This window comes from Oryctolagus cuniculus, chromosome 10 (assembly GCF_964237555.1).
Source record: "Oryctolagus cuniculus chromosome 10, mOryCun1.1, whole genome shotgun sequence".
NCBI classification, from domain to species: domain Eukaryota; kingdom Metazoa; phylum Chordata; class Mammalia; order Lagomorpha; family Leporidae; genus Oryctolagus; species Oryctolagus cuniculus.
The window spans coordinates 792,160-816,066 of record NC_091441.1 but is presented as its reverse complement, the minus strand read 5'-3'; the positions used below and the strand labels follow the sequence as shown (position 1 = coordinate 816,066).

Here is a 23,907-nt window from a genome sequence, read left to right as displayed (position 1 = left end):
CTCGTACGCAGGAGAGCATGGGGGTGCTCACTGGCGCTGCGGCTCTCCCTGCTGCAACAGGCCTCTGTTCCTAGAGCTTCTGTCTGCTTTTCCTGCTTCCACTCTCTTCTACTCTGTTCTGCCTTTCTTTGCTCTCTTTTTTTAACTTTACTGAAACTGCATTTATTTATTACTGAAGCTACTTATTATCTCATAAAGATATTTGAGCCATGTTGTCTCTAAAGCCGTTTTCATACTGTGTCTGGAGTGGTTGCTGAAGGTCCATTTTTTTTTTCTTTTTAATTTTATTTTTTGACAGGCAGAGTGGACAGTGAGAGAGAGAGACAGAGAGAAAGGTCTTCCTTTGCCGTTGGTTCACCCTCCAATGGCTGCTACGGCCGGCGCACCGCGCTGATCCGATGGCAGGAGTCAGGTGCTTCTCCTGGTCTCCCATGGTGTGCAGGGCCCAAGCACTTGGGCCATCCTCCACTGCACTCCCTGGCCACAGCAGAGAGCTGGCCTGGAAGAGGGGCAACTGGGACAGAATCCGGCGCCCCGACCGGGACTAGAACCCAGTGTGCCAGCGCTGCAAGGCAGAGGATTAGCCTAGTGAGCCGTGGCGCCGGCCCTTTTTTTTTTTTTTTTCCTAAATATTTATTTATCTGAGAGAGTATGGAGAGAAGGAGAGAGAGAGATTGAGATCTTCCATCTCTGGTTCACTCCCCACATGGCCGCAGTAGCTGGTCTGGGCCAGGCCAGAGCCAAGAGCTTCTGGGTCTCCCATGTGGGTGCAGGGCCCACACGTGTGCCATCCTCTGCTTTCCCAGGCCATGGGTAGGGAGCTGGGTCAGAGCTAGAGCACCCATAGTGGGTGCTGTCCCTGCAGGTGGTGGCTCCACCCACATGCCACAGTGCCGGCCCCTCGGTTGGTGGGTTTTGGAAGGGTGTCAGCTGTGCCGCTGGCTTTCTAGGGCCAGGGCTGAGTCTTCCAAGGCATCCTCCCCACGGCCTTTGGCATTGTGTCCCCAGTGGTGGTCCCTCAGCGTGTGATGGCCCGGTATTCTCTCACATACGCACCCCTGTGACCACCTCAACTCCACGAACAAGTGGACTTCTGTGAGGCTTTCTTGAAGGTGATGGTAACCATGCCATTTCCTGGAAAGTTGCAGAAGTGCCGAGATAAACCTGCGAAGCCGTTGCCATCCCTGTGCTTGTCTTGGCAGGGGAGGGAGGGGAGCCCCTTACTGTGCAGCCGCCCCTTGGTGCGTGTGGGGCCTGGAGACATCAGAGTCTGCACACGCTCCAGGCCCTGTGAGACGGCGTCCTGTTTGCTTATGCCTGCATGTTGGGATCGTTCGTCTCTGGATTGCGTGTAATGGCTAACAAAGTAAATTCTGGACAAATAGTCTGTTGTTTAGGGAATAACGTCAAGAAAATAAACTGCATAGGTTCAGTACCGCCGTAACCATAGCCTTTGAAGGAGACAGGAGGTGACGGTGCTGTGGCAGTGGTACTGCAGCAGGAGCCCTGGGGGTGGAGTCAGAGGGCAGGGGCTGCAGCAGGAACCCTGGGGGTGGAGTCAGAGGGCAGGGGCAGCACAGGTAAACGCCAGTTTGGCTTTCTGGAGCTTCCTGGAATGTGTTTTTCTGAACGTTTCTGGCTTGGGTGGTATAGGTACGAGGGCTGGGTGTGTGCATTGTGATTTTGCACAGTGGGCACAGTCGCCTGGGTCTCGGCCAGCTTTCTGACCTGATCATCCTCGCGAGGAGGAGGACTGCTCAGTCTCTGTGGGAGCCCCAGACTGTGTGCACTCCGCATCTCCTCTGAGTGGAGGGTGCTCTGGCGAGCCCTGCTGTGTTCCTCAGTGGGCGTGGGAACTGCTGGGCCCTGGCCACATGTAGTTCCCTTGGTGCTGGGGTGTGACTGTGTCCCCTGGGGTCCGTGTGTGGGAACTTGATCCTGAGGCTGCAGTGTTGGGAGGTGGCACACGGACCGGCAGGGGTCTGTCCTTGTGAGAGTGGGTTCCTGATAACGGTGACTTTGGTCCTCACCGCTTCTCCCCTCTCCTGAGTTCCCACCCTGTGACGCTTTCTGCCATATTTGGACCCTCAACTGGGTTTGCCCCTTGATCCTGGACTTAGCTGCAGCGCTTGTGTTCAGTGGCACCAGCAGGCGGGAGCACCGCACGCGCAGCCGCCTTCACTCGGGATTTGAATGACAGCCTCACGGTCCGTTGGGTGGGTGGCCCTGGTGCAGTGCAGCCTCCTCCTCAGCCTTGCTCTTCAGGGGAGTCAGGTGCAGTGCCGCCTCCCCTCGACCTTGCTCGTCAGGGGTCACCCAGTGCCCCGTATTGCTTGTGCTTCCCTTTTTCATATGTGGGCCCGCTGTGAGGCTTGGGCGAGGTGTGCAGGCGTAACTGGCTGTGAGTGGGACTGGCACCGGCCCAGGGTGGGTTGAGGTCTGTGAGGAGCTCTCGCAGCCCCTCCCAGGGTAGGGTACCACCCACACACAGTGGGCAGCCTTCCGTGGCTGGTCCTTTCATTTGTCTTTTCCCAGCTCAAAAAAGCCAGAAACCCAAGCTCATCTTGTAGTTTTACTTTTGCGCCTACCTGCGTGTCTGATTTTTCCTTTTCCCGTGCTTTAGAGTGTGTGAGCATCCCCTGAGGATGAGCAGGCTTCTACTTTTGAGTGCTAGGCACTGGCTGCTTCAGGCTGAAGCAAGGGTTCCCTCATATGGTGGCCACGCAGGCCCGAATCTTGCCACAGAGGGAGAAGGTGGCGCCTTAACCTAGGGCATGGCTGCGCTGTTTCCACAGAGGGGAGCCTCTGCATCAGAAGCGAGATGCGGGGGAGGGTGCGCAGTGACCTCCCAGGCCCCAGTGTAGAAGGAATCTTGGGGAGGCGTGGTGCCCCCTGCTCCCGATGCAACCCTGGGAGCAGCAGCGGCTCCTGCACTGACCTGACCTGCGGGGTGCAGACACTAGGCCTGCCTGGTGGTGGGGATTTGGTAACTGGAACGGGGAGAGAGACTTGCTTCGGGCTCTTAGTTTAATAACACTAGGAGTTACTGCAAGTTCTTAATGACTGAAATTCAAATGAATAGCCTTTTGTTGCCTTCATTTGATGGCTTGTTACAGTTTTGTTTTTGTTTTCTTAAATAAGTCAGTCTGTAGGTCTGGATTATTTAAGATGCAAAATCTTCATCTTTGTGCATTTATGAAAAAGGGAGAAAAAGACATGTTAAATAGTTAGTTTCATAACTAGGAAATGGAACTCAGTTATTAAAATTTATCAACAACTTTCTTATAAAATGGTATCTTTATTTTTTAAGATTTATTTGTTTATTTGAAAGGTAGAGTTACAGAGAGAGAACCTTCCATTTGCTGGTTCAGTCCCCAAATAACTGCAATGGCTAGAGATGGTCCAATCTGCAGCCAAGAGCCAGAAGCTTCATCTGGGTCTCCGATATGGGTTCAGGGGCCTAAGGACTTGGGCCGTCTTCTGCTTTCCCAGGTGCATTAGCAGGGAGCCAAATCAGAAGTGCCGCAGCCAGGACTCGAACAGACACCATATGGGATGCCAGCACTGCAGGCAGCAGCTTTACCTCCTACGCTGTAGCACCAGCCCCCAAAATGGTATCTTTATTTTCCGTTTTTATGTTATAATAGGGAAAAGAGAAAGTATATCTTTTCATGTCAGCTTAAATACTAAATAAAACTCAGGAAATGAATTCAAAGTTCCTATGGCAGTGTGCAGAATCCAGTACAGACACACGCACCAGGGGTGATGTCTGCTCTTGTTTGCCTCCTGAGGTCGGGGCAATCCCAGGTACTGACTGTCTCATGGTTCAGCGTTGTGAAGATTCCTATTCTTGTTAAACTCACTGTTGAAGACCTCAGCAGGTGCTCTCTGGGCGTCTGGAGTCTGAGGCTGTAGCAGGTTTGACACTTGGTGGTGTTGGTAGTCTTCATCACATCCCACTCGCTGTTGTGTGTTTTCTGCTGTGATTGCTTTTGCAAATCGTAGGACACGCCTCATTGTTCATGAGTTTCCAATCAAAATTCTCTTAAAGTACAACTCTTATTTATTAAACTTTATTTATAAAAGTATACACTTTCAAGAAAACAACTTGAAGTTGTGACATTTTGTGTTCTCCCTACAAAGCAGATTTTATCTTTTCTTTCTTTTTAATTTATTTGAAAGGCAGAGAGAGAGAGAGAAATTGATTGATTGTCCACCTGTTGGTTCAATCCCCAGATAGCTACCACAGCTGGGGCTGGGCCAGGCTGAAGCCAGGAGCCAGGAGCTTCCTCCAGGTCTCCCATGGGGGTGCAGGGCCCCTAGCACTTGGGCCATCTTCCACTGCTTTCCCAGGGACGTTAGCAGGGGGCTGGATCAGAAGTGGAGCAGCAGGGACCCAAACTGGCACCTTTATGGGATGCTGGCATCACAGACAGCAACTTATCCTGATTTTCTCTCTTCAAGGGAGAAGGAAGCCCAAAGAGGAAGTTATTTAGAGACTTCCTATTCTGTACGCCCTGGGTTGGTAAAGGGCTACCTTTCTGGGTAGCTGTCAACACTGGAAGAATGTCGCGTGGTTACTCTGCCGTGGCCACTGCAGAACTGAGCAGGAAAAGCATGCGTGCAGTGCATTCTTCAAGCTCCGTGTGCGGCGCGAACACGTTCCCAGGATTCAGCAGCCGCAGCAAGGCGACGGGAACCGGCTTGCATCTCTGAAGCTGAGTTGTGGGAATCTGTTCGGGCAGTTCTAGAGTGGTACGCAGTGCTTGTATTGCTAATGCCTCGATTTCAGTTGGAGGTTGCTTGCGGCTCGACAAGGGGGAAATCCTAGAATCAAGGATGGACGTGCTCATCAGTTTTTAAGGGGAACCACAGGAAAGGTGTGGAACTAGTAAGATGCTACCATGTGTGCCTCTGTGGTAACCTGGTAGCGGGCGGCCGCAGGTAGGGCTACAGAGAGAACTAGAGGAGGCACGCGGGTCACGGGCTGGCTCCCCAGAACAGCAGACCCTGAACCTCAGGCAGAGTTCTCGAAAGGGCCTGGCCTCTGCCCTGGGCACTGCGACTCAGCGGGGCGCCTGTGGTAGGTGGAGGCAGAGTTGCAAGCTTGTTCCTTTATTTCTTGATTTACTGGGCAAATCTGCATGCCTGTTCTGTGCTGGGTACTAGAAGGTAAAGTCAGTCCCCTGAGTACATAGCTTATGATCTTAGGGGTTGAAGAGTACAGAAACTGCTGAGATACAGCGCAAGTAACTCAGAGCACGTTGTGGACAAGAATTCCGCGTGCTCCATACCTCACACCTTACATGCCCGAGTCAGCGGTTAGCCTATCTGGGCCCCTGGTGTATGCAGTTGGCTGGAACTTCCAGACAACATAGGATGCATCATAGTTCTCTAGGTCTATCTGGAATCCATTGACGCTCTGGCACGGTAGCTGTCTTCAAACACACAAACACCTGTGCGTCGTGCCCAGGTGCTTCACACTGTGCTACACTGACCAGGCCAAGGGGCAGAAGCACTGTGTCTGGGAAGCAGGAGTGAGGTTGTGTAGAGTTTTCTGGCCAGCAGTTGTCAGAATTAGACTCTAAGGCCATCTGTGTGAAAGCATCCGACTTCGATGCTTCCACTGGGTCCTGCCATCCAAGCACACCGGCATCTAAGCCACAGAAGCTGCTCGTTTCTCTCTGCTAATAGCTGATGTTTTTGTCCTGTGAACCACAGAAGTCAAGGAGAACGCCTGCTTTTTCTGGATTACTTTTTCTGGATTAGGCAGTTTTTTCTCAAGAGTACGCACAGATGCTTGTGTGTTTATAAAGGCAGCTGCTGTGTCTGAGCTTCATTGGATTCAGACAGACTTAGAAATTTGTAGATACGTTATCACCCTAAGTATAAAATTATATAAAAATAAAGTGGTTAGAGCTCCGTCATCCTAATATAAACACTATTATTATTATGATTTGAAAGGCAGAGCAACCGAGAGAGAGAGAGATTTCCTCCATCTGCTGGGTCACTCTCCAGATGGCTGCAACGGCCAGGGCTGAACCAGGCTGGAGCCAGGAGCCAGGAGCCTCTTCTGGGTCTCCTACATGGGTGCAGGGGCCCAAGTATTTGGCCCTCTTCTGCTGTTTTCCCAGGCTGATTAGCAGGAAGCTGGATCGGAGTCCTGGAGCAGCCAGGACTCAAACTGGCACCCATATGGGATGCTGGCGTCACAGGGCAGTTTTATTCACTATGCCACAGCACCGGTCCCTATTTTTCTTTTGCATTTCCTATTCAAGTGTTTTTCCTCATAAACAGACATTTGTGTTGGGATCTGTAAGCCTCAGTTTTTTTTTCCACATAAAAGTATATTTCCTTTAGAATTTTTCATATTGATAGGCTGTTAATTTTCAATAGATTTAGAAAACTAAAACGACTGAAATGCATGAAAGTATGTAACATGTAACTGAACAGAGTGATTCCAAAGGGACGATTTGGTTGAAAGTGTTGTGAATCTGCAGACACTGACGCTGCTCGCACCCTGGGTTCAGCGTGCCGGAGGGCGAGCTGTGCTAATCACGCTGTGTGTACACCGTTCCTACCTTCTCTGGCCTCGGTCCACTTCCCTCGTACAGAACACTTGTTTGAATTGCTTGTGGGCTCCCTGCACTTCTGCCTGCCTTGACGTGCACCGTCAGTGCCCTGCTGTGCTGGCTTCCGTACACACCGAGCTCCCACCTGGAACCTGTGTCTTAACTCTTTATCACCACGGTTTCTAGCGTAGGGTGGGCTGTCAGTCAAGGTCCTGAACACGTGTTTGATGAGTTGAATGAACTCCCTTGTTCCCAGGTAATAGGACCCGGGCATTGTGAAATTACATCTAGTGTAGGTTCTTGAAAGGATTCTTTTGTTTTTGTTTGTAAAAGCAGCAGTACTCCACCCGCATCTCAAACACTAGCTGGCGTCCCAGTCTTCATGCCCACCAGTTCCGGGAAGCTCAGGTGATGCTGTGGCAAGGTAGGGATCTCTGCAGGGCTGAGTGATCTGAACAGAGTCCCCGGGGCTTCTCGTGGCCGCTGGTCCTGCTGTCTTTGCACAGGGGTTAGGATCTCTGCAGTGCTAAGTGACTGATCTGAGTACGGTCCCTGGGCCGTAGAGTGACTGCTGCAGACAGGGCGGCTGTGCACCGCACCCCTTTCGGAAACCATGACCTTCATGATTCTTGGCAGTCGCAGTAGAGAGAGGTTGAAAGCTGTTGGAATTGGTTTAGATTCTGTGCCTCAAGGTGAGTCAGGACTCAGTGTCAGCAGGTGTCTTCCTAGTAGTTAGCAGCTTGCACTGGACTCAGATCTTTTGCAGATGGCGTAAGGAGTGAGGGACATGAACCGCTGTTTCTGACACGCAGGTTACTGTGGAAAATGCGTTTTTAGGGTCTTCTGTCCTTTCCTTCCCAAATTTGATTTCTTTATTATCTTAGGATACATCTGGGTAGTGAACTACCAGTTAGTGATGACACAGAGCTGTTACCCTGGGTAGTGAACTGCTGGTTAGTGATGACACACAGCTCTTACCCTGGGTAGTGACTGCTGGTTAGTGATGACACACAGCTCTTACCCTGGGTAGTGAACTGCTGGTTAGTGATGACACAGAGCTGTTACCCTGGGTAGTGAACTGCTGGTTAGTGATGACACAGAGCTGTTACCCTGGGTAGTGAACTGCTGGTTAGTGATGACACAGAGCTGTTACCCTGGGTAGTGAACTGCTGGTTAGTGATGACACAGAGCTGTTACCCTGGGTAGTGAACTGCTGGTTAGTGATGACACACAGCTCTTACCCTGGGTAGTGAACTGCTGGTTAGTGATGACACAGAGCTGTTACCCTGGGTAGTGAACTGCTGGTTAGTGATGACACAGAGCTGTTACCCTGGGTAGTGAACTGCTGGTTAGTGATGACACACAGCTCTTTCTCACAGACAGAGCAGTTGTTTGCCACGTTGCTGTCCCTCTTTTTAGTGGTGCTTTTGTATGCAAGGTCATGATCTGTGGTATCTTCTCTTTTTTTTGACAGGCAGAGTGGACAGAGAGAGAGAGAGAAAGGTCTTCCTTTGCCGTTGGTTCACTCTCCAGTGGCCGCCGCGGCCGGCGCACGGCGCTGATCCGATGGCAGGAGCCAGGTGCTTCTCCTGGTTTCCTATGGGGTGCAGGGCCCAAGCACTTGGGCCATCCTCCACTGCACTCCCTGGCCACAGCAGAGAGCTGGCCTGGAAGAGGGGCAACCGGGACAGAATCCGGCGCCCCGACCAGGACTAGAACCCGGTGTGCTGGCGCCACAAGGCAGAGGATTAGCCTAGTGAGCCGCGGCGCCAGCTGGTATCTTCATTCTACCAAGATTTCCAGAGCCAAAGTAGAGACATCAAAAATTCTCGGATTTTACATGACAATTTTTGTACCTGAATTTGAACATTAAAAATGTGTGTGTGTTTTGTCTGTGCATGTAATGAGCAACATGCAGTTTGTATTTGCATTTTGCTTAGTGGATAGTATTCAAAGCAATACTTTTTACAAAAGATTGATTTATTTTATTTGAAAGGTGGAGTTAGGGATACAAAGAGCAAGAGAGAGGGAGAGAGAAGAGAGAGATCTTCCATCTGCTGGTTCACTCCCCAAGTGGCCACAACAGCTGGGACTGGGCCAGGCTGAAGCCAGGAGTGAGGAGCTTCATCTGCGTCTCCCACCTGGGTGACAGGGACGCAGACACTGGGGCCGTCTTCCACTGCTTTCCCAGGGACATGAGCAGGAAGCTGGCCCAGAAGTGGAGCAGCCAGGACTTGAATTGGTGCCCATAAGGGATGCCCACATCACAGGTGGCAGCTTAACTCGCTATGCCACAATGCCAGCCCCAAATAACATTTCGTAACAGGAATTTGAGAAGAATTACATCTCTCTTGACATACTTAATGCATGTGTGTGTGTGTGTTTTGTAGTGCTAACTACACTAGCATGTTCCTTTGTTTCGAGAGCACAGCGTGTCCTAAACCAAGGGCCAGGAGGAGAGTCCACCATGCCTGGGATGCAGTGTGAGGCACTGGTTCAGCCTCAGCTGTACTGGTGTTTTCCACTTTGCCAGGAGTGCTTTTATGAAAATTTGAAAATCATTAAAGTTAAATACTGAAACAGCTGAGTAAGAACATGTTCATACTTATAATATCTTTACTTTTTTAAAAAAATTTAAAGATGTATTTATTTATTTGAAAGACCTAGTGACAGGGAGAGAGAGACACAGAGAGAAAGGTATCTTCCTTCTGCTGGTTCACTTCCCAAATGGTTGCCACAGCTTGGGCGGGGTCAAGCTGAAGGCAGAGGCCAAGAACTCCATCATGGTCTTTCACATGGGTGGCAGGGGCCCAGGTGCCTGAGCCATCATCTGCTGCCTCCGCAGGCGCAGTAGCAGGCAGCCAGGATGCACACTGGTGCCCACGTGAGGTGCTGCCATCACAAGGGGCGGCTCCACCGCTGTGCCCGACGTCAGCAGTGTGTTTTTCATCCTTCCCTCTTAAGCTCTGATTTTGCATTGCATTTTCATTGCTGTTCAGTTGGATCTAATTTGTGGCCATGTCTCTAACACTGTAGGTATCTTAAGTGTATATAATTTTAAAAATAGCTGATTTGAAGTTTTTTTTTTCTCTGAACAGGAAGACTGTGACCCACCTATTCATGAAAGTCTCAGCATAGAAAATACATTGTGGGCAAGCACTGTCGTAGCCTCAGGTAAGAGTTTCTCCCGTGAGTGGATTCTCCTACGTACGCAACACTTGGTGTTTCTCAGAGTGCCCTGAATCACTTCCTTAAGGACCTCGTTAAACCAGACTGCCATTCAGCAGAGAGGGACAGCAGAGAGGCTGTGCTGCGGGTCACTTGCTGGCGTTGGGAGCAGGCAGGGATGGTGGAGCCTCCGATGGACACGGGTGCATTTGGCTGATTCTTTGACAGGCTTGTCTGTGTACCTTAATGAGATGTGGCACAGCAGCACTGGGGAATCCGGTGGTAACTACGATGGCTTTTCTCCCCTGTTCATACCCCCGGAGGGACTGAAAGAGGACAGTGTGTTTGGGGTGACCAGGGGAAGAGCAGGCCGGCAGGATTGAGAGGTCACGTCCAGCCGGGGCAAGGATGGGCATCCTGAAGGTTAGGGGAGTGTTACTGGAAGACGCTGGAGTGACCCAGCAGTTCAAAAGGAAGGTCTCTTAAACTGGCAGATTCAGAGGTAAATTTCTCTGGTGGTTACCACCTTATCGGAGATTACTCGATGCTGTTGATGACACTAGGACGGGTTCTTGGTGGAAGTTGGTTGGCGCTGGTGAGACAGGAGTGACACCTGGTGGGTATCCCCTGCTGGTGATGACACTAGGAAGGGCTTTGGGAGAAGTAGGCCAATGCCAGCCTGACAGTAGGATAGACCGTCAGCGGAATTTGGCTGAGCCTGGTCTGATACTGAGCAAGATGCCTGCTGGAAGTTAGTTGACAGCTCTGTGTCCTCAGAGGTGGGCAGGCCAGGTCCTTGGTTCAGGGTTCTGGGGGAAAGTCTTCCCACTCACACCCTCGAGGGGGCTCATCGTGCCCAGGAAGCCTCAGACTCAGGCCCCCTTCTCTTCCCACCCCGGAGGCCGTGGAGCATCCAGCCCGACAGCCGGTCAGGGAGATGGGCAGTGGCCAGCCCTGCCCCCATGAAGGATGCACTCAGATGCTCGTGTCCGTGGGCGATGGCAGAGCCCGGCGGTGCCTGCACTCTGGGGTGCGTGGTTCATCTCCCATTAGAAAGCTGATGTTTTTCTGTCGGCCTTGTGTTCTGTTTTGTTTCTAACTATTGATATTTAGTGTTTCTAACTGATGACCCGTGACTAAGATACTGGAGGATGCTGTGTTTTAACTACTTTTTTTCTGTTCCTGGGATCTTTGAAGCCCATGAGCATATTGGCCTCTGTCCCCAGTAGCACTCATTCTGTGGCCTTTCTCTCGAAGGACACAGAAGCAGCTGAGCCGAAGGCTTCCTGGACGTCCTGACTTCCATTCTGTGGAAGCTGCTGCTTGTGTCTGTTGGCGATGCACAGATCCGCTCCTGGCCTCCTAACAGCCGTGTGCCGTGTGGTGGCCCTTGCTCCGTCTTAATGCCACGGGACTTCTGGGGTGCGAGGGCCTGGGCGCTGCCATGCACGCTGGGAGTGCCTCAGGGCATCTGCTCTGGAGGGTAGCCAGCGCGGCTGTGAAATGTCAGGTGTCTTCAATGCAGACTGTTCTCTGTCTTCAGACCTTTTCAGTTGTGTCTGTCTTGATTTGAAGACACTGTTGCGAGCGAGCACACTTCCAGGCTGTCGTGTCCTGTGAGGCCTGAGAGACCTCTGAGGTGTCCCGGGGCAGCACAGGCTGCCGACGTCTCTGCGGATAAGTTGAGATCTTTCTTTTGTGGTTTGAAAGTGACCTCAGCTGAAGTCAGATTGGCTGCCCGGGTAGCATGAACTCGGGCCTTCCTTCCGGAGTGAGGACTTGAGCTAAACCCAGGGGACATTCAGGCAAGGGGAGAGCCCCTGCGGTGCCTGGCTCAGCGCAGGTCGCTGCGGAGAGCCCGGAGCTGAGCCTGCTCCTGGGCAATACAGCAGTGGGAGCAAGCCCTTGTCCAGGTGCTCCGTCTGAGGAGCTCCCCTCTGGACAGAGGTCAGAAAGCATTCGGTCTGGTGGTCACCTGAGGGGTCACTGCCAGCCACGCCGGGCTTAGGAACGGGCAGTGCAGTCGGGGGCTGGGCAGACAGGCAGTGCTGAGAAAGTTAGAGTCCAGGACAGAGTCTTGGAGCAGCGTCCCAGTCAGCCTGGGTGGGGGTCTCCTCCAACACCTCGACTCCCAGAGAGGCCCTGGGGCTGGGCAGGAGGAACAGATAGGAGCTCACTCCAGACCTGCTGTTCGCCTCGTGACGACTTTGATATGAGCACTTAGTGGGCCCAGAGCTGGGCGCAGACCCCCCGTGCCCCTCGTGTGCCCCTCGTGTGCAGTGCAGACTGGCTGCAGGGCTCCCATCTCTCCCTGTGTCTCTGGTCTCATCTAGTTGTTGACTTTCCGTCTTCATCAGACTGTTGTAGGCCTGGTACTGGGTTGGTGGTTAGCGTGTGGTACTCTGCCTTGTCTCTGTGCTGCCTGTGTGTTTTACTCCTGGGCCCAGGATGTGCTCTGGCAACGTGGGTGCGGCGTATACACTGAGGTTTGCTGAGCTGGGAGTTGTGTCGGTTCCCAGGCTGGTATGCGTGGGCCACTAGCATCTTTCTGTCCCGTGGTCTCGTGGGTTCTGGGTGCAGAACTTGTAGTTGTTAAGTATTTTGTTTGGCTTCTCGTCTGTCGCATATACATGTAGACTATGTATTTATTTATTTTAGTTAATTTTAAATCAGCATTTCATTGTCTCTTTGATTTAATAGCTTAAAGACATTAATGATTTTGGTAAAATGTTATAGGTTTTGTATTTTGTGTGTGTGTATAATTTTGGAGGAATCATTTTAATTATTTTGAATTTGTGGAAACTGGTTGATAATCTGCAATTAAACGAGACATCTCATTGATTAAAGAGGGTTGGAAAGTGTTGCCCTGTGTGGCTCATTTGAACTATGTGAGCTTAGTCTGCCTTGCTCTGTTATGCTTTCTAAGTCCGAAATATTTATATAAAAGAGAACGGAGAATACCTTTGTCCTCTGAATTTGACCTTATTTGCATTTTTTTGCTATTTTGCATTAGGATCATCGTTTGCTTAAAATGCAGCCATACTGTTTGTTAGGTGTTGATAGGATTTGGTAGTAGGAAGTCACAGTAGCTAACAGATTAGTCTTTCACAAGAGCAAAATTGTGATCGAAAGGGAGTTGGAAGTGCAGAAATGGACAAATGCTGACTTTGAATTGGGCAAAGGCATGAGTGTCCCACTGCACCTATCCCACTGCTCTACTCAGAGTGTGCGGGCCTCAGGTTCATGAGCTGGAATCAGCAGAGCTGTGGGCAGATCAGATCCTGTCCAGGCCCCCTGTTGTGGACATGAAGCGTCTGACTATTGCTTTTGGTTTTTAGCCAGTGTGACATGCGCGTGCGGGTCAGGCGAAGTGACTGACTGTACAGATCCAGTGCTCACAAAACTCACAATGTTGTCTTGGTATAAAGTGAACTAAAGTGCTTATTTAATTAGGAATATTAGGTCCCCATCATCCTTGGGGATTCTGTGAAAGGGTATCTGTCTGTCTGTGCTTGTGGTTTTAATACACAAACATATTCCAGAATTTGTCTTTCCCGATACGGAAGCTTCCCATGTTGGACCTAGTGGGAGGGGAGCTTAGTTTTATATTTAAAATATAGATAAAGTTTCTAATTATCCCATTCAAGTATTTCATTTGCTGGGAAATATTTAGTAACACCCATGTTTGTCCTGTGCTGCCTTCTGAACTGGTGCACACTAGAGGGTGTTACGTCTTGTTCCCTCCTATGGCTCAGAATCAACAGGTGCTCCTCTCCTGTTTCTGCCCTGGCTACTCTGTGGGGCAGTCCTCCAGCCCCTGCTCGCCCACAAGCACGTAGTCTTTGTCCGGGAGGGCAGAGTGCCCCAGGTGTCCCTGCACTGCCCTTGCGGGCTGTGGAAGAGCGCGCCTGTGCGCTCAGTGCCTGCCGTGCTCGCCGCCAGCAAGAGCCAGCGGGAGAGAGTGTGTGGGAGCCTTCGCGTCCTGGGCCTCAGGAGCTCTGCTCAGTGCCCCTCCCGTGTGCTGCGTCTCCTGCTGGCTGTGTGGGTGCTGGAAATGGCAGCTTGGACCCTGCTGACTGCAGTCTGCCTCAGCGTTGAGGACGACGGTCTGCAGCCTGATGCATCACTGTGAAGGCTTCTCTGAGACTTGTTCATTCTGCTGATATTAAAACATGAATTTATTTTCCAGTCCGCCTTGTTATGTTACTGGGATGGTTCAGCATTCATGGTGGTTTTGTGTTTGACTAAGTTAAACTCCCTTGGAAAAATAGGAAGAAACTGTTGATCAGTACATATTTAAAATTTTGCTGCATGGATGTAAAAGAATTTTACAATCTGAGCTTTTTGAAATCTTTATAGTATGACTGCTTTTTGTACTAGTTTTGAATGCTAAGGGTAGTGATCCCATGTAGCAAGTGTCTGTGGATGATAATACATAAAGGCAGTGTTCATGCACTTCGATGTGCTTATATGCCAAATGTGGGCTGACCACACCTCTCAAGAATGTGGTAAACCAAAGCTCACAGCCTCTGCCAGGGCGGGTTGAGAAGAAAAACATGGATCCTCTAGATTTCACTAGCACCTGAGCTGCTTCCATCTTCCTCAGCTTTCTAGAGAGGAAGCTGTATGTCACGTGACATACACAGTGTGTGCAGGTGGTCTCCACAGGAAGCCGGGAGATACCAGGCACGCTTCAGAAAGCTCACGGTGGGGTGGGCACTTGGCCTGGTGGTGAAGATGCCACGTAGCAAGCCCATGTCCAGTAATGGAGTGGTGAGGTTTGGTGCCTGGTGCTGACTCCCAGCTCCAGCTCACTGCCAGTGTGGCCCTGGGAGGCAGCCAGTGATTAGGTTTCTTCCACCCATCTGGCACACCTGGGTTGAGTTCCTGGCCCAATCCCAGCCATTGTGGCCATTAGGAAAGTGAACTAGAAGACAGAACACTTTTTCACGCACGCACACGCACACACACCTAACACACTCCCTCTCTCTTGCTGTCTCAAGTTTTTAAAAAGTTCATGAAAAATGGAACTAAAAGATAAGTTAATTTTGGTGTAATGTTTTTTGGAACATGCTCAGTTTTTACAGAATACAGATTTTCTATGAACTTTCTGCACTTCATAGTCTGCCTTGTTAGCATGTATGGCTAGAAAACCCATCTTTCACAGGCACACATGAAAGAGATTAACACTCTTAGATGCAAAATCAGGTATTTTTTAGTATCTTTATTACTGGTTTTCTTGCATACATCCTGAAGTGCCAGCAACCTTAGGATCCCGAGGGACACCTGGGTCCTCACGGAGGAAGTGGACACCTGTGCACATGACTGATGCACTTGCTGCTGCCTTGGTGTGAAGGTCACATGATAACGTGGTCTCTTAAGTCACCGTCAGTGGTGAGGTCACCGTTTCAGGAGACATCAAGGAGTGCCCCGTCACTGCTGTGTTCTCAGCGTAAAGGATACTAGCACAGGTTGTGAAGTTCTGTGTTGGTAGTTTTGTATTTGCTTAGTAAATCATTAGATTTTCTTGAAGTAGCTAAATTGAATACACTGTTGGGTAAATTTATGTAAAATCAGATAGTATAATATTTTCCATAAAACAGTTAACTGGAAAGTGTATCTCTTTGCTTACTTTTAAAATATTTCTATAAGGACCACTTTCGTATCTTTGCAGGTACTGTAATAGGTGTTGTCATTTATACTGGAAAAGAGACTCGAAGTGTAATGAACACATCCAATCCAAAAAATAAGGTAGGCTAGATGAAGGGGTGACTGCTCCGATGAACTGCTTTTCCTTCCTGAAAGAAAGTCCATGTAGCCCTGACTAGCTCTCCCACTCTGGCATAACACAAACGTAAAATAAAGTGACTTTCAAACATAATGTGATGTAAGATGGGGATTCTCTGTATTTATACAGCAACATTCTCCTAATTGTCTTGTCTAATCAGAGTTTTATGTGTCTTAAATTTGCATTGTTAGATACATAATTTGACAGTTAATTGTGGGTCTCTGATTTCTTATCTTCAATCTACTTATTTTACAATTTGCACTCTTTATTTTTATGTTGATGGTTCATTTTTAAAATAAAGTAATCATTATTAGTGTTTTATAGTATTTAATTGGATGTTAGTTATAATGTTAAACCAGCTTTATTTATTTCCATTTCAGAAGAAGCATATTAAAAACCAAGTTTTAGTTTTAAAGATGGCTTTTTTATACCCCTGCGATGGTTACTGACGCAGTCAGTGTGTGTGTCTGTAACCTGAGTCAGCAGAAAGCCACTGGGTGTTCTCCAGAGTCACTGTTCAATGGCACATTTCACATGATGAAGCTCAGTATGTGCCAGTGTGCTTCTCTTGACCATTAATTTTCCTCATTTTTATTTGAAATATAATTTATGTGTATTTAAGCAGAACAAAAATCCTCGTGCGGATTCACGCCCTGACTCTGTGAATGATTGATAGTAAGGGTTGCCTTTGGCTGGAAATTTTACTACAAAGCAGGAGTGAACTAATTCTTCAAGAAGTTACATCTAGGACAAGATGTACCCATTCTTTGTTAGGCTGAATACCATTTGAAAACAGTTAATCTTCACAGTTGGGAAAGCATCTGCAGCGGGTGAGCCCCTGCCTGGGCCTCTGGCCCGCCTTCCCGCAGGCGTGGGCTCGGCGGAGGGTGCTGCCGCACACGGGGCCACCGGTGAGTCCTGTGCTCAGCACAGCTCCCTGTGCATGTCCGTGTGTGACCCGTGTTCGCTACACCCAGGGGAAAATGCTCTTGTCACCTCGGTACAAATACTGATTGCACTCATGGGGAGACCTGTCTCTAGAATGCTGTTGTACCTTCCTCTTGCTTGAATATCAGCTGTACCTGTCACTAAAGTTAAAATTATCATAGGGAAATTATTGAACTAATACTGAGTATTAACCTAGTTAGAATCTTATCTGTATTAATGTATGTTTTCTCAGAAGTACAGTGACCTTTTTTTCCCTTAAGCGAGCAAACTAGAATGTTCTACAGAATGTACAAGTTCTAAGTGTTTTTTCTTGATCTTTTTATATTTACAATTATGTTATATTTGTGAATAAATTTAATTTTAAGTATTAAATTTAAAATATTAAAAACTAATACTGAGGCTTTTTTTTTTTTTTAAAGATTTATTTATTTGAAAGGCAGAGTTACAAAGAGGCAGAGAAAGAGAGAAACTTCTTCCATCCGCTGGTTCACTCCCCAAATGGCTGCAACAGCTGGAGCTGGGCCGATCTAAAGCCAGGAGCCTGGAGCTTCTTCCGGGTCTCCCGTGCAGGTGCAGGGGCTAAAGGATTGGGCCATCCTCCACTGCTTTCCGAGGCCACAGCAGGGAGCTGGATCTGAAGTGGAACAGCCGGGACTGGAACCGGCAGCCATAAGGGGGCCGGCCCTGCAGGTGGCAGCTTTACCTGCTGCAACACCATGGCGCTAGCCCTGTTTTTTTGTTTCTCTTTTTTTTTTTTTATAGAGTTATTTATTTATTTGAAAGGTAGAGGTACAGAGAGACAGGCGGAGAGAGAGAGAAATGCATACTGACTTTTAATGTGGCTCTTTTTTATTTCATCTTATTTTTCACTTCAATTTCTTCTTTTTTTTCTTTGATTCATTCTTTGCCTTCTCACTTTTCTTTCTGCTTCCTTACATCTTGGCTCACTGCACTCTTTACATAGGGTTTTGCTTTTTTTTTTTTTTTCCAAGATTTATTTTATTTGAAAGAATTACAGAGAGAGACAGAGACAGAGACATCTTCTATCCACTGGTTCACTTCCCCCAGATGGTTGCAATGGCCAGCACTGGGCCTGGCTGAAGCCAGGAGCTTCTTCCAGGTCTCCCACATGGGTGCAGAGGCCCAAGCACTTGGGCCATCTTCTGCTGCTTTCCCAGCTGCTTAGAAAGGAGCTGGATCAGAAGTGGAGCAGTCAGCACTCAAACCCGCACCCGTATAGGGTGCTGGCACCGCAGGTGATAGCTGTACCTGTTACGCCACAATGCCCGACACAGTTTTCATTTTGAGTTATTTGAGCGACTTGTGGCGTGTGGGACCACAGGTAAGGATTCTGATGCTGGAGTTCTGATTGCTGGGTGGGCACCCAGGCTTTGCCACTGTTTGACTGAGGCTGCTTGGCCTTGGGCAGGTGGTTCAGTTCTGCACCTTAGTCTCCTCTTGTGTGAATGGGAATGATGCCCGTATGTGACTGTTGGCGGTGCCATCACACATGCATTGCTCTTAGAAAAGACCTTGCCGCGTGGCAGATTCTTCATAGCTGTTAGCATGATTCTTTTCTATAAAATGAAATGTTTTCAGTGCCACGGATTTTCACCTCATGCATCCCTCGTGGCCAGTTGAGAATCCTTGCTGCATACCGAGTGTGGACGAAGTTCTGTGGGTGCTCCTGCATAGCCAGACGGACTCTGGGTGGCGCTGTGTCCTTCCCTTCCTCTTGCTGTCTGCTCGAGTGTGTGTGTGTGTGTGTGTGTGTGTGAGAGTGTGTGATAGATGTCTAGATTCCTCGGCGTTAGCGCAGCACAGTGTGTCTTGCAGTAAAGAGACCATCGCTGGACTTACTGGATTGCATTTGAACCCTGCTGTGCTCTCGCCAGCTTCCGGGCCTGGCATACAAGGCTTTACTACAGCTGACGTGCTGCCCGTCATCTGCGTGTGGGGCTCCCCTTCCTGTGTACTCGTGGCAGCCGTGGTCGCTGGAGGTTACGCTGTGAGTCTGTACCCCGGCCCCAGCGGGAGCACTGCAGCCCTGCCTGCAGCACGGGCAAGGCGTGGTTGTGGGGCTGAGCTCGTCCAGAAGAGCCGGCCTGGGGCGTGAGTGTCCGTGACAGCCCTGCTGCCGGGCAGCTCCATGGCCATTTTTCTTACCCTCGGTGACCAGATATTGCTGCAAATGAAGGAGTGATCTGAGAGAACTGATAGATAAATGTGCATATCTCATTAAATGTTTAAGAGTGCTGAATGCTAGTTTTATAAGAATAAACTTTGAACAAGGTTTGAGGCGAGCTGCGATGGGCAGACAGCATCCAGGACAACACCGATTTGGCCCCGTGGTGACCAGAGAGGCCGTGGCGTGTGCCTCCCGCTGAGGGGGACGGCGCTGCTTGCTGTGAGTCGTGTCTCAGGGCTCTCCGGCAGCTGCGTGTCCCAGCATGCTCTGGAGTGCTGTGCAGCCAGTATTTAAAGGGAAATCTAATTATTGACCTGCATTTCATTGGCTTTCTTCGGGGTGACGCAAATGTTCCTAGCACTTGGCGTGGACAGCTGGTACATAGACTATTGGGGGGGGCACTATCCTACTGCAGCCGGCTGCAGTTCTGTTTCGGAGTCCACCGTGTGGTTTGACATGGAAATGCATACTTCAGAGTGAGTACTGGCGCCCATTCAGGAGAAGCTGGGCCGTGGTGTGGTGATGAACTGCTCTGAACCACAGTGGAGTTCGCGACAGCAGTCTTTGCCTTTTGCCCAGGGGAGACACGGGCTGGCTTGTACTGCCCCTGCCTGGCCCCCTGTGGACCCCTGACGTAGGGAGACTGGCTTGGAAGAGTACATAGACTGATGCATGGCTTCTGCCAGCCAGCAAGATACTGGGAACATTCCATTGACTAAAGCCAAGCTCAAGGAATCAGGGTACAGCCCCGCGCCTGGCACTGGAGGAGGGAGAATTGGACATAGTTAATGAGCAGCCTCCGTGAGCACTTGGTCTCCGGGGTCTTCTGCAGTGTGAAGACGAGAGCCAGCGTGTGAGGAGTGCAGCAGCAGAAGCGCAGGGAGAGGCAGGGGGTGGAGGGGTGTCTCGGGAGGTAGTTGGTGAGCAGTGTGCAGGCACAGTGGGGGCTATTGCAGTGGGAGAAGAAGTGCCATTGGTACATTCGGCCAAAAGGAAAATACTCATAAAATAAAAGCCTTTGCAGTGGGTTTTTAGGGTGGAATTGAGGTGCAGGGTAGCAGTGGAGACTGTGTAAGGAGTTCGGAGGCAGAGAGAGTGAGGAGGTGAGAGCTGGGGTCACGGGCCAGGGAAGGGCGTATGGAAGTGTTTCTGTGGGCAGATTGCCCCAGCCACGGGGGACAATCAGTATCACACAGCTCGTACTGCTTTCATTAAAAAGAATAGATGGTCTTGCTTTATAAGGAAGAAAAGTGTTGGTTCTGTAGAAGAAAACGTTTAATGGCTGTCCAATCCTACCACACCCTGTGAAGGTGAGGTTATCTCAGAGGAGATGACGGAGCCTTATGTGGCTTACCTGGTGGGCCGTCATGGCACAGTGGGTCAAGCGTCCCATATCCGAGTGCCAGTTCAGGTCCCAGTCGCTCTACTTCTGATCCAGCTTCCTAGTAATGTGCCTGGAAAGAGCAGATATCCCAAGGTCTTGGTCTCTGCCACTTTCGTGGATGGAGTTCCAGGCTCCTGGCTTTGGTGTGGCCCAGTTCCAGCCATTTTTGGCGGGCATTTGGGGAATGAACCAGAGGATGGGAGATCTATATCTATATGTGTCTCTCTCTCTCTTTCTCTACTTTTCTCTTTGTGCTCTGCTTTTCAACTAAATAAATAAATACTTTTTTTTTTCCAGAAAAATGAAGGAGAAATAAATAAGTCTTTACAAAAATAAAATGCTACATGGGGCTGGCGCCATGGCTCACTTGGCTAATCCTCCACCTGCGGCGCCAGCATCCCATATGGGCACTGGGTTCTAGAACCGGCTGCTCCTCTTCCAGTCCAGCTCTCTGCTGTGGCCCGGGAGTGCAGTGGAGAATGCCCCAAGTGCTTGGGCCCTGCACCCACATGGGAGACCAGGAGGAAGCACCTGGCTTCTGGCTTCGGATCGGCGCAGCACACAGGCCACACGCACCGACCGTAGCAGCCACTTGGGGGTGAACCAACAGAAAAAGGAAGACCTTTCTCTCTGTCTCTCTCTCTCTCTTACTGTCTAACTCTGTCAAATAAAAAAAAAAAAAAATACTGCCCACATGACTTCTTTGATTTGTAGAAAATATTTATAGTCAATTTACATCTGTGTCTCCCTCTCCCCTCCCTCTTTTTTTTTTTTTTAAGATTTTGTTTATTTGAGAGGTAGAGCTACACACAGAGAGAGGGAGAAGGGGAGAAGTCTCCCATCTTCTAGTTCACTCCTCACAGGGCCAAAATGACCAGAGCTGGGCTGATCTGAAGCCAGGAGCTTCCTCCGCGTCTCCCACACGGGTACAGGGTCCCAAACACTTGGGCCATCTTCTACTGCTTTCCCAGCCATAACAGAGATCTAGATCGGAAGAAGAGCAGCTAGGATTCGAACTGGTGTCCATAAGGGATGCCTGCAGCGCAGTCTGAGGCTTAGCCCACTACGCCACAGCACTAGCCCTGCCTCATCTCTTTTCTTTACTTCCCTCCTTCCTCCTCTCTTATACTTAATATCTGCCTCCATTAGAGTGTGAGAAAAGGCCTGTGCAAAGTGCTTTAAGTTCTTAAGATTAAAAGATGTTGCAGTAAAGTCAATGCTGACTTTAGAAAAAGTCCTGATAACAGCTGAGGGAGTGAAATCGATTTGCAGACTGCAGGTCTGGGTGTGAGGCAGGTGCTGAAAGCACCAGTGAGGATTCCAGCGCCAGTCCAGGCTGGCCAGCTGCTGTGGGGTCACGAGGATGGCTGTCCTCAGGCTGTTGCTGAGCCACAGGGAAGCAGCCCAGCGGTGGGCCCAGGTTGGCAGGGTTGCATCGGGAGATGAGGCTGGAGAGCAGTGCAGGCCTGGCCCACATGACCACCACATCAAAGTGACCACAGAGCCAGTCTGAGCTAGAGGGAGCGCTGGAGCTTGTGAGGAGACCGGGGGACGCTGGCCAGTGACTTTGTCGAGTGTGGCAGTGAGAATGAGCAGCTGGATGGCTGCGTGCCGAGCCTACGGGTTCACAGATTCCACATGTGCTGCTGGGAGAGTGGCCTTCCCTTCCAGATACCATGCGTGCTGCTGGGAGGGTGGCCCTCCCTTACAGATACCACGCGTGCTGCTGGGAGGGTGGCCCTCCCTTACAGATACCACACGTGCTGCTGGGGAGGGTGGCCCTCCCTTAGATACCACGCGTGCTGCTGGGAGGGTGGCCCTCCCTTAGATATCACGTGTGCTGCTGGGGAGGGTGGCCCTCCCTTAGATACCACATGTGCTGCTGGGGAGGGTGGCCCTCCCTTAGATACCACGCGTGCTGCTGGGGAGGGTGGCCCTCCCTTAGATACCACGTGTGCTGCTGGGGAGGGTGGCCCTCCCTTAGATACCACGCGTGCTGCTGGGGAGGGTGGCCCTCCCTTAGATACCACGTGTGCTGCTGGGAGGGTGGCCCTCCCTTAGGTACCACGCGTGCTACTGGGGAGGGTGGCCCTCCCTTAGATACCACGCGTGCTGCTGGGAGGGTGGCCCTCCCTTAGATACCACGCGTGCTGCTGGGGAGGGTGGCCGTTGCTTCTCTTGGCCACACTACAGAGCAGGTAGGAAGGCAGATTGAGTGTGATCCCACATGTCCTAGTCTTCCCAGCACTGTGTCTTTTTTTTTTTTTTTTTAAGATTTAATTTATTTATGAGGCACAGTTACAGACAGAGGCAAAGACAGAAAAGTCTTCCATCCGCTAGTTCATTCCCTAAATGGCCAGAGTTGAGCCGATCAGGAGCCAGGAGCGTCCTCTGGGTCTTCCCACAGGATGCAGGGGCCCAAGCGCATCCCAGGCCACAGCAGAGAGCTGGATCAGAAGGGGAGCAGCTGAGAGGCAGTCCAGGGAGCACGCGGGATGCAGGCGCTGCAGGCACCACAGCCCCGGCTCCCACAGTGTTGTCGTTCCAGGAGCCGTGTTGACGGCCTTAGAGCCCGCTGTTGCTGTGGGGCTCAGCTGGTGTGAGTTCACCTTCCCAAGTGCCGTGGCCGGACGTTGACTTCCTGCTCCCCAGCGCAGGTGCAGCCGTGAGGACGGGAAATCTGCCCTGGAGCTCTTACTCTGAGCCGCCTCTGCTGCTTCCTCACATATTGCCCCTCCCTGAAGGCGTGGTCCTGGGTGTCTTTGCCTTAGAAGTAAAACGAAATTATCTAAATAATCCCTGCCACATAGAAAGGCTGATTGAGGGGCCAGCGCTATGGTGTCGCGGGTAAAGCTGCCACCTGGATACCGGCATCCTACGTGGGCGCCGGTTCGAGTCCTGGCTACTCCACTTCCAATCCAACTCCCTGCTACTGGCCTGGTAAAGCAGCAGAAGATGGCCCAAGTCCTTGGGCCCCTAATCCACATGAGAGACACAGATGAAGCTCCTGGCTTCAGCCTGACTCAGTCCTGGCCATTGTGGCCATCTGGGGAGGTGAACTAATGGATTGAAGATTTCTCCCTCTGTCTCTGTAACTCTGGCTTTCAAATAAAATAAATCAATTTTTAAAAAATAAAAATTAAAACCTTCATAAGGGGCTGCTGAGACTCTGGCAGAGACATAAAACAAGGTAGATATTTCTGCCCGGCCCCAGTCCTAGTGCACAGCGACTGTCACCAAGTCAGGTCCATACCACACCCTGTCCCCCACAGGACAGCCCAGCACAGCACCTGCTCCCTGTCCCCCACAGGACAGCCCAGCACAGCACCTGCTCCCTGTCCCCCACAGGACAGCCCCAGCACAGCACCTGCTCCCTGTCCACCACAGGACAGCCCCGGCACAGCCCCTGCTCCCTGTCCCCCACAGGACAGCCCCGGCACAGCCCCTGCTCCCTGTCCCCCACAGGACAGCCCCAGCAGAGCACCTGCTCCCTGTCCACCACAGGACAGCCCCGGCACAGCCCCTGCTCCCTGTCCCCCACAGGACAGCCCCGGCACAGCCCCTGCTCCCTGTCCCCCACAGGACAGCCCCGGCACAGCCCCTGCTCCCTGTCCCCCACAGGACAGCCCTGGCAGAGCACCTGCTCCCTGTCTGTCAGCCCCTGGGGGCTCCTGCTGGACCCCTGAGCTCACACCTTACCAGCAGACCCCAACCACACATCTTAGCGCCAGCAGAGGTTCGTGTCTGCAGTGAGGCTGCCTCAGCCCATCCTCTTTTCCCCTGGAAGAGCCCCCCAGGCCCCTCACTGCCACTCCCACTGTTCTAGGCCTTGGGGTGGTCTCCCCATCAGGCTAGACTT

General features: G+C 50.8%; 1 protein-coding gene across 4 annotated transcripts in view; it reads left to right on the top strand.

The window, feature by feature from the left end:
• The window catches only part of ATP9B (ATPase phospholipid transporting 9B (putative)), a 245,817-nt gene that overhangs the window by 103,632 nt on the left and 118,278 nt on the right, over nt 1-23,907 (top strand). For 3 of the 4 annotated variants that reach the window (XM_070049842.1, XM_051840449.2, XM_051840450.2), the window contains 2 exons: nt 9,671-9,746; nt 15,415-15,491. The exons of the other annotated variant lie outside the window; for it this stretch is intronic. In XM_070049842.1, the coding sequence (XP_069905943.1) occupies nt 9,671-9,746; nt 15,415-15,491 (153 nt within the window). The remainder of the gene's footprint in view (nt 1-9,670; nt 9,747-15,414; nt 15,492-23,907) is intronic. 4 annotated transcript variants of the gene reach the window in all.